A 10495-nucleotide genomic window follows, 5' to 3' on the forward strand; every position below is an offset into this window, starting at 1 on the left:
CAGTATGGATGACCTACTTAATCTCTTTCCTGTTTGACGTTCCCATAAAAACTGGTTTCCTTACCATGTAAGTCTGATTCACCAATCTCTTCAAGCGTCTCAGAAAACAAAGGCGTAAAGAGGCGGTCTTTGAAAGAGCGTGAACCTTTGGGCCGTGTGTGGAATGTGCGCCGGCGAATCGCAGGTTGCGGCGGCAGCGGCAGTGAGGACACGGCTTGGGGCGGGCGGTGACGCGAGAGGGCGGTGCCTACAGAGAGCGCCGTGGCGGCTTGTGCTCGGCCGCCGGTTCCGGAGGAGGGCCGGACCCGGCTGGGTGGGTGGGAAGTGCGGCTGGTAATCTGGCAGCCGCCGAGAGGTGGGTGAGCGGCCTCGGCTGACTGAGTGGCCGGGGCAATCACACTTCCGTATTCATTTCTAAGACATCTTTTTAAAAGCCTTAGAGGTGGAGTGTCCTCTCAGCTCTAGCTCTCCCAGCCTCTTCTTTTGCGCCTTCCTTCCAACCTATCTGGTCTTCCCTACTTCCTTTACCTCAGCCTCACGATTTGGATTTCTTGGGGTGAGGGGAAGGGCTTTTGTTACAACACAGAATCTCCCGTCTACCAGCCTGGGTCGTGGGCGGTTTTTTGCCCCTTCTTCCCTTGTTAGACTAGTTTGAACAACGATACTCCCCCCTCCCCACCCCCATCTCTTACCCCTTACTTATCAGGTGGAGCCAGAGGGCTTTGGGTAATGAATCCTGCCGTGACTAATCCCTGTCCTGGGTAGCTATGACTTACGTCAGCTGCTTCGTGGCCTGTATAGTTAGGAGCAGACCTCTTTTACTTTGTGGATAATTATGCCATCACCTCCATTAATCTTTTGTTCTTCCCAATGCAAATGCCAGGCATTAAATGAGCCACCAAAATTCAGCTCCCATTCTCCTTCATACCAAAGCAAGCCTGTTGTATTGCCATCATGAGTTAGTGGAGAAAAACCGAGTTACAGTTATAGCACCTTTTCTTTTCTTTTTTTTTTTTTTTGGTACGCGGGCCTCTCACTGTTGTGGCCTCTCCCGCTGCGGAGCACAGGCTCCGGACGCGCAGGCTCAGCGGCCATGGCTCACGGGCCCAGCCGCTCCGTCACATGCGGGATCTTCCCGGACCGGGGCACGAACCCGCGTCCCCTGCATCTGCAGGTGGACCCTCAACCACTGCGCCACCAGGGAAGCCCTGATGTGGATGATTTTTAAGGTCTTTATTGAATTTGTTACAATACTGCTTCTGGTATTTTTTGTTTTTGTTTTTTTATGTTTTTGGCCGCAAGGCATGTCGGATCTTAGCTCCTCCACCAGGGATCAAACCCGCACCCCCTGCCTTGGAAGGCGAAGTCTTAACCACTGGACCGCCAGGGAAGCCCCTGAATCACTTTAAAGTCTTTGGTAGGTTTCTAATGTTTTTCGTTTTTTTCTTTAACCTTTACAGAGAGAAGATTATAAATGCCAGAGCCATTTAAATGATGGTTAGCTGTTGAATTCTGACACTTCCTTAAATACCTTCTTGCACCAACATCTTCAGTGGGAAGAGTTCAGGAAAAGTAGCAGAGGGAAGGAGAGACAACAGTTACATGTACCATGGCTATACCAATAACAGTACTTGACTGTGATCTCTTGCTATATGGCCGAGGTCACCGCACATTGGACCGCTTTAAGCTGGATGATGTGACAGATGAATACTTGATGTCCATGTATGGGTTTCCTCGACAGTTCATTTATTACTTGGTGGAGCTCTTGGGGGCCAGTCTTTCTAGACCTACTCAGAGATCCAGGGCTATTAGCCCAGAGACACAGATCCTTGCAGCACTGGGCTTCTATACCTCAGGTTCCTTCCAGACTCGGATGGGGGATGCTATTGGAATCAGTCAGGCATCTATGAGTCGATGTGTTGCCAATGTCACCGAAGCGCTTGTGGAAAGAGCTTCGCAGTTCATCCGCTTTCCAGCTGATGAAGCCTCCGTGCAGGCTCTGAAGGATGAATTCTATGGGTTGGCAGGGATGCCAGGGGTCATAGGGGTGGTTGACTGTATCCATGTGGCAATCAAGGCACCAAATGCTGAAGACCTTTCCTATGTGAACCGCAAAGGTCTTCATTCTTTAAACTGCCTCATGGTGTGTGACATCAGAGGGGCACTGATGACTGTGGAAACAAACTGGCCGGGGAGCCTCCAGGACTGTGCTGTGCTGCAGCAGTCTTCTCTCAGCAGTCAGTTCGAAGCTGGGATGCACAAAGAGAGCTGGCTGCTTGGTAAGTCTGCAGGTGTAAATGCTTCATTTTTGAAACTATAAAAAAAAAATTGGGGCAGAGTAGAATGAAATATAGGGGTCTATAGACCTGAAACTCAGTCCTGTTCTGTTTGAAGCACGACCTCAGATGAGAACTCTCTGAGCCTTAATTTTTTTTTTTTTAAGCAGGACTGAAACAGAAGTAATGTCTTTTTTTTTTTTTAAGTCTTTATTGAATTTGTTACAGTATTGCCTCTGTTTCATGTTTTGGGTTTTTGGCCTCTAGGCATGTAAGATCTTAGCTCCCTGACCAGGGATGTAACCTGCACCCTCTGCATTAGAAGGTAGAGTCTTAACCACTGGACCACCCCAGCCTTAATTTTTTTAAATCAACATTTAAAGGACACTTGTTAACATTTAAAAACATACAATTTGACCCAGCTCTTCTTGGAGGTACATGTTCAGAAATATGTAAAACAAAATTACAGGCATTTGCATCGCAGCAGTGTTTTGTACTCACAAACAACAATAGCAACGACAACCCTACAAAAGCATTCCCCTTAAATATAGCCAAGATACTTATCAATGCAGATCTGGTTAAATATAGTACATCCATACAATTGAGCCTTAATTTTTATCATCTGTAAAATGGTGAAAATAATGCTAAGGGCAGTAATACCTATTGTTAGGATTAGGGAATATATATGAAAGTTCACTCTAAAGTATTGTGAAAATGTATTATTTTTGCCATTGGTGATTGACACCATGATATCTGTATGAAAATGATAGTAGACAGTGCATTTATTCAGTTCTTATGGAAACTCACTTCATAGATCTGTTTGCCTGAGTGCCCTCGGAAAGCCTGGCTTAATGATCTGAGTAGGACAAAAACCTATTCAGTACGGAGCAGTGCAAACTGATGTGACTGTAGAGCTGGGAGGAATACAGTTAGTTAACAGTGATAAAACCCTCGAGCCTGGCAGCTTTTTTGTTGTCTTTTTTTTTTTTAAAAAAAGAACCATTCTATGTAAGTAATAGGACAAGGGTTATCTTGTACACAACATGTTATGTGGGAGATGAAGGCACATTAAGGATTGGAAGACCTCTCTTTAAGGCCACTAATCATGTCTGCACTGCACATGTTCATAACACAGTGTTTTACTTGTAATAAACACCCAGGAATTTTTCTCTTTAATGTGCTGTTGGCAGTTAAAGAAAAACCTCCCCTTGTGACTTCCTTGGCGGTCCAGTGGTTAAAACTGCACGCTTCCACTGCAGGGGGCACACGTTTGATCCCTAGTCAGGGAAGTAAGATCCCACATGCCACACGGGGCAGCCAAAAAAAAAGAACCCTCCCACCCCTGCCCACTGTTCCAGGTGAGGAGAAGAGACTGCTGTCACACTGATTGGTTTAGAGCTGCCAGGGTACCATGAGTAACATCTTGGAACTTAACTGATTTTCTTCAGTTGTTGCTTCTTTTTTTTTTTTGGCGGTACGCCGGCCTCTGACTGTTGTGGCCTCTCCCGTTGCGGAGCACAGGCTCTGGACACACAGACTCAGCGGCCATGGCTCACGGGCCCAGCCGCTCCATGGCATGTGGGATCTTCCCGGACTGGGGCACGAACCCATGTCCCCTGCATCGGCAGGCAGACTCTCAACCATTGCACCACCAGGGAAGCCCCCAGTTGTTGCTTCTACACACTGTTGTCAGTGCCCCACCTTCTCGTTACCCTAGTGGAACTTTGTCTTAATCCCACCTTTTGCCTCCTCTGAATTTTCAAATTCCATTTTCATACAACTCACACCAAGAAGTGAAGGGAAGACTGCAAGTGTCTCATCCAACTACTTCTTCCACAGCTGGGGAAGTACTTGGGTTCCAAGCTGATTTCTTATGAAATCACTTTGGTACCCTAACTCTAAAGCCAGCTAAGGGGACTTCCCTGGTGGCGCAGTGGTTAAAAATCCGCCTGCCAATGCAGGAGACACAGGTTCTAGACCTGGTCCGGGAAGATCCCACATGCCGCGGAGCAACTAAACCCGTATGCCACAACTACTGAGCCTGCACTCTAAAGCCCGCGAGCCACAACTACCAAGCCTGCATGCTGCAACTACTGAAGCCTACACGCCTAGAGCCCATGCTCTGCAAAGAGAAGCCACTGCAATGAGAAGCCCCCGTACTGCAACGAAGAGTAGCTCCCGCTTGCCGCAAATAGAGAAAGCTTGCGCGCAGCAACGAAAATCCAACGCAGCCAAAACAAAAAAAGAAAAAAAAAAAGATGGTTGATTTTATCCTAAGAACACCATCAAATTTGTAGAATGGTACTAGATTTGCCAAACCTAGAACTAGCTGTGATTCCCCCTTGTTTTTTTTGGTTTGTTTGTTTAGCATATTTTCATCTTGGGTGTCATCCCTTCATGTCCTCATTCTCGTATGCCCCTTCAGAGGGCATCACCTAATTCCTCTTCTCTAAATGTACCTGCTCCTACAAACAATTCAGCCTGAGTTATTTCTTCAGCTCTTGGGCTAGTCTTGTTAAGCAGCTTTGGGTAAGATCTGCCAGAATGTCTCTTGGATGACTGATCATGTAAGCAATTGTAGTCTGTTTAGGAATTCTGTTCCTAATCCCCTCCTGAGTGTCTGTCTGCCAGTGGTGCTTGGATTATAACCAGTTAATGATGATGCAGCATTTTATAAGAGGTCTACATTAACTAGCTTGTCTTGTATGTCTTCCCAATTAAGGCTCATACTGTTTCTTAAGAGACGTTTAACAAATATCTAGTATCTCTTTGTTTTGCTAGTCATCTTAAATGTTTTTCTTACTCTCTTTTACAGCATTATACCATTGTTTTAGTGACTTTGAGTCTGACATTATTAGCATTTAGTGACTAGCTCTTTCCTCTTCCTGTGCCTAACATATCAAAGGATGGGTGACGTTTATTTTTATTTTCTCACTTTTAAAATAAGGTCAGTAGTATCTGCCTAGTGGAGTTGGGATTGGACAAGTCATAGATATTATTTTCATTATTATTTACAACATCAGTTTCTAAAATTCAGTATTTAGTAGGGACAAGTTCAATTAAAATAGGTTGTACTTAGGAGGAAAAAAGTCAGCTAAATATACAATTTGAAAATTTTGTGAGCCATCTCAGATATTTAAAGTTAATCCAGTATTCCTAAAACTAATACAGTGTTATATGTCAATATCATTCAAAATAAAGTTGGGACTTCCTTGGTGGCACAGTGGTTAAGGATCCGCCTGCCGACACAGGGGACACAGGTTCGAGCCCTGGTCTGGGAAGATCCCACATGCTGCGGAGCAACTAAGCCCATGTACCACAACTACTGAGCCCACGTGCCACAACTACTGAAGCCCGCATGCCTAGAGCATGTGCTCCACAACAAGAGAAGCCACTGCAGTGAGAAGCCCATGCACCGCAACGAAGAGTAGCAGCCAAAAATAAATAAATAAATAAATTTATTTTAAAAATAAAATAAAATAAAGTTAACCCATGGGGAATTCCCTGGCAACCCAGTAGTTAATACTTGGCTCTTTCACTGCCACAGGCCGGGATTCAATCCCTGGTCAGGGAACCAAGACCCCAGAAGCCGCATGGTGTGGCCAAAAAGAAAAAAAAGAAATGTAAGCTCCTAGAAGAAAGGAGTGCTATATGTTTGGAACAGTGCCTAGCACTCTCTGAACAATCCATAACTATTTACTGAAATTGATGGTGGGTGAGGAACACAGCAACTATACAAGATGGTATTCCTCAGGTCTATTTGTCTCAAATTTCTAAGGGGTTGTTCCTCTGAGACATTTCATCTTCCAGATTTAGTGAGTCAGGACAATTAAACATTATAGAAACATTGCACTATTGTAATGGGACATTGTACCCCAGTTTTGTTTTGGTTTTAGCACTTCCCAGGATTATTCCATAAAGAAGTCACTTAAGGGAAATGCCTTGTGTATATTATTTTAATTGACTTCTGATTTTATTTCTTTATCCCTATTACTACTTGCATCATTATATTTATGGTCTCCTTGTTAATGTGAAATTCTACCTGTTCCTCTATTACAAAGGCGTGGTTCTAATGAATGTAATATCTAGGAAGGCAGAACACCTGAGTTCTCATCTCTGCTGCGAGTTTTCTCTTATTCTTCTTAGCACTGGGAGATTGAATGATTATTGTCTCTGAAATACTCTGAAATCCCTAGGTAGTGCTTTCAAACCTGACATTTTAATGGTAAAGTCAGAGATTTTTCCTCACAAGTGTTTTGAGGTCTCCTGGCAGAATTCTCTTTTTCTCTCTTGCACTCTTGCTCTTTAGAGATTTTGAAGATTGGCTTGCTATGTGATAGTTTCTATTAACCTTTTTTATTTTAAATTTATTTTATTTATTTTTGGCTGCGTTGGGTCTTCCTTGCTGCATGTGTGCTTTCTCTAGTTGCGGCGAGCGGGGGCTACTCTTCATTGCGGTGCGTGGGCTTCTCATTGCGGTGGCTTCTCTTGTTGCGGAGCACAGGCTCTAGGCACGCGGGCGTCCATAGTTGTGGCTCGCGGGCTCTAGAGCGCAGGCTCAGTAGTTGTGGCGCACGGGCTTCGCTGCTCCGTGGCATGTGGGAACTTCCCCGACCAGGGCTCGAACCCTTGTCCCCTGCATTGGCAGGCGGATTCTTAACCACCTGTGCCACCAAGGAAGCCATATTAACTTTTTCTTAAAGAACAATATCTCTGAATTCAGAAAATCCTGGAATTCCCTGGAGGTCCAGTGGTTGGGACTCCGCGCTTCCACTGCCGGGAGCCCGGGTTTGATCCCTGGTCAGGGAACTAGGATCCCACAGGCAGTGCATCGCGGCCAAAAAAAGAAAATCCAGGAATTTCATTTCCTCCAGTACCTTCACCTCTGTCCTACATTCTTTCAGACTTAGCTTTCTTTAGCCGGGTCAGCTTTTCTCTGTTGGTTTTAACCAAGGGTATTCCCAGCCAAGACTCACTCTGGTCTTCCTGCTCGTGACTAGCTATGGGCTTTTTATCACAGCATTTCCCTCTTCACTTCCCTGGTGTGCTTTGGCTCCGGAAGCTGTTGCATTTTCTTGTCCATTCTCTGTACATGCTCCTGGATTTTCCTTTTTGTTTGTATTCCAGTTATAAACATCTGTGATGTCTTTGGGCCTTCCCCACAGGTGACAGTTCCTTCTTTCTCCGCACCTGGCTTATGACCCCACTTCACATTCCCGAAACTCCAGCCGAATATCGCTATAATATGGCCCATTCTGCAACTCACAGTGTGATTGAGAAGACTTTCCGAACCCTCTGCTCCCGATTCCGCTGCCTGGATGGATCCAAGGGGGCACTGCAGTACTCACCGGAGAAGTCCAGCCACATCATCTTGGCCTGCTGCGTCCTCCACAACATCTCCCTGGAGCATGGGTTGGATGTCTGGTCCTCTCCAGGGACAGGACCCGTGGAACAGCCTCCTGAGGAAGAGTATGAGCACATGGAGTCCTTGGACCTAGAGGCTGACCGTATCCGTCAGGAGTTGATGCTCACTCACTTCAGCTAATGTGGAAGGTGGGGAGCGGGGAGGCTTTCCAGAAGGAGCTGTGACAAACTTTCCCTCTCACCACCCCCTACACAGTTCCATCATCTAGCATAACTGAGCGTGTGGACACTTGTCACAAACTGACATTTAATCTGCGTGTTTTAGAAAGGTTGAGGCTAGGCCAGAATATCTCGATTCATTTGCAAGTTTATTAACTAAACCAAAACCTCCGAGACAACAGTTCTCTACTATCCATTGAACACCAGGTTAGCACCACTCACTCATTTGAAAGTTCCTTGGTTGTAGACGTTTATATCGTGCTTACAAAATCAAAGCAGTTATCTAGAGATTTCAAAAGAAAACAATACTTGTCCTGAAAGATATGGATGGCATTTTAGCTTTTCTACTTTACTACCTATAAAGGCATAATCTGAGGCAAGTGTGAAGAGTAAATTTCAGTTGGGAAATGGTCTTCTGACATAAATAAACGGCTACTAATGTGATTTTTCAGCTTTGTGTTTTTAAGAGGAGGTTAAGGACAGTCCAAAACCTCCATCTTAATTCTGTCTGTAATAACTGAGCTGTGGCTTGGACCTAGTTCCCAGGGAGAACATCTGGACTCCAATCTCTTACTTCCAACCCTGAGTAGGAGCTAAAGGCTAAATGGGTTTAAGAATTCAATCAGCTTAAAGAAGACAAGTCAAATAGAGACAAAATAGCAAGCTTACACTTTACAGGGGATCTAAAGACCCTGATAGATTGATGGGCAAAGGAAATTCACCCAGGTTTAGACAGTCCACATCTAAATAGATCACATTTCTTATGATCATGATGTTAGGATGTCTTTTGGGCCATTCTGCTTTGAAATTCCTTGTTCAGAAAGAAAGTTTAGGGGATACAGAAGACATGTAATAAAAAGGAGAGGTAAGGGCTTCCCTGGTGGCGCAGTGGTTGAGAGTCTGCCTGCCGATGCAGGGGACACGGGTTCGAGCCCTAGTCCGGGAAGATCCCACATGCCGCAGAGCTGCTAGGCCCGTGATCCATGGCCGCTGAGCCTGCACCTCCAGAACCTGTGCTCCGCAACAGGAGAGGCCACAGCAGTGAGAGGCCCACGTACCGCAAAAAAAAAAAAAAAAAAGGAGAAGTAAAAGGAATATAATTTATTGGTATGAAATGAATTTTGGAGTTAGACCTACTTGAATATCTTCTGTGTAAAGTGATGGACAGAATTTCTCAGGAAATAAATAATCCTCCACCAAGTCTTATTCTAAAATTATACTGATATAAAAATAACCTGATTGGAATAATGAAAGTGTGAATTAGGTTCACACATTGGTGCCTTTGCTGGGACAAAATAGAGACTTCCCTGAGGATTGTTTTGTTCCCAGTTTCTCAGCCATTCACCCGTGTGATCCCTCTGAATTGTCCTCATGGATCATTTCCTACCTGTCTTTGGCAGTGTTAATCTGGTGATTTTCAAAGTAAAGAAATGAACAGCTGATGACCAAAGAAATGTGGAAATAAATTGAAGGTGACTGATCCACAAGATTAAAAACAATTATGGATTATTATCTGCTGTTTATTTCTACTCCAAATGCTATTTTCCATCATCATCCTACTCTGTAAGGAGTGGGTCCATTTGGCAGGAGGTTGAGCTTAACAAGTACAGTGATATTGCTGAGATGGGAGTGGACAATGAAGGGGTGACTGGAAACTTTTGTTCTATTTGTTATGCAATAGAGGTGCCCTGTTATGTTTTTTTCTTTGTAAAGTTTAACCTGTGACCCAAGCTTGCTTTGTCTCCCTGATAAGGCAATATTTTAACTCTCACAGTCTTTCCAAGTTTCCTGATGGGTATTTTTCCCTCTAAAGTTTTGGTTCTATTATGAGTATTGCATGAGGAAAGGCATACTGCCACCCGTGCATCTTAAGAGGCAAGGTGGAGTGTAATCTTGGAAAGTGCCTAGCATTTTAGCTTTAGAAAACCACATTAAAGGAAAATTGGGGTTTTCACAACTTAACTCATTAGATGGTGACATGAAGCCTCAGTGGGAGGGACAGTCTGGGGGAGAATTCATTAGCAATTTCAAGCCTATTACTTGCACACCAAAGATAATTTCTAAGTGCTGAACAGACTGAACATTGGCTGGAAGTGTTTTTCCCTGGGAGCATTTTATTTCCTAATAATTCCACAGAGTAACTGTTAAAATCTATTCCTTTAATCTCCTTTCGACCTGGATTTTTATAGGCCAGGATTTTTTTTCAGTCCAGTTACACTTTCCTCAGAATGACCTAGGGGAGGGATCACGATCTTTATTTCCAAATTGCCAAGGGTTTGCTTATAGGGGCTTTTTATAGGTGCCTGAGAAGTCTTCTCTTGAGGTCCTTATTGTGGATTTATAGTATCTTCCTGGTATAGCTTTGGGACAGAGTCAAGGATTTCACCTGTCTTATATAAGCCTCATCTTCCCGTAGATGATTCCATCTGGCCAGCATAGAAGTTCTCCACATTTGCCCTTAGCTGTTCCAAGACAGCAAAAGTCCCAGGATGTATTAAGGGAAAACTACAATATTGGGTTATCAGCGGTTTACTAATTCCAAATTATACAAAAGAGGGACCATAAACATATTCTTAGTTTAAAATGAACTAAACAGAGATGGAGCTCCTTTCTTGGACTGTAAAGGATCTATAGCA

At 44.3% G+C, this 10495-nt stretch overlaps 1 protein-coding gene across 1 annotated transcript; it reads left to right on the top strand.

The window, feature by feature from the left end:
- Positions 1 to 250: 250 nt before the first annotated feature.
- Positions 251 to 9358, top strand: HARBI1 (harbinger transposase derived 1). Its single transcript, XM_060157713.1, has 3 exons — positions 251 to 355; positions 1461 to 2279; positions 7442 to 9358. The coding sequence occupies exons 2-3, from the start codon at positions 1610 to 1612 to the stop codon at positions 7819 to 7821; spliced, it is 1050 nt and encodes a 349-aa protein (XP_060013696.1). The 5' UTR covers positions 251 to 355; positions 1461 to 1609; the 3' UTR covers positions 7822 to 9358.
- The last annotated feature ends 1137 nt before the right edge of the window (positions 9359 to 10495 follow it).

Source organism: Lagenorhynchus albirostris, chromosome 9 (assembly GCF_949774975.1).
Source record: "Lagenorhynchus albirostris chromosome 9, mLagAlb1.1, whole genome shotgun sequence".
Classification (NCBI taxonomy): Eukaryota; Metazoa; Chordata; class Mammalia; order Artiodactyla; family Delphinidae; genus Lagenorhynchus; species Lagenorhynchus albirostris.

Coding starts and splice junctions, on each gene's coding strand:
- HARBI1 (XM_060157713.1), top strand. CDS start 1,610: ATGGCTATACCAATAACAGTACTTGACTGTGATCTCTTGCTATATGGC. Junction 2,280..7,441: donor CAAAGAGAGCTGGCTGCTTG/GTAAGTCTGCAG, acceptor CCTTCCCCACAG/GTGACAGTTCCTTCTTTCTC.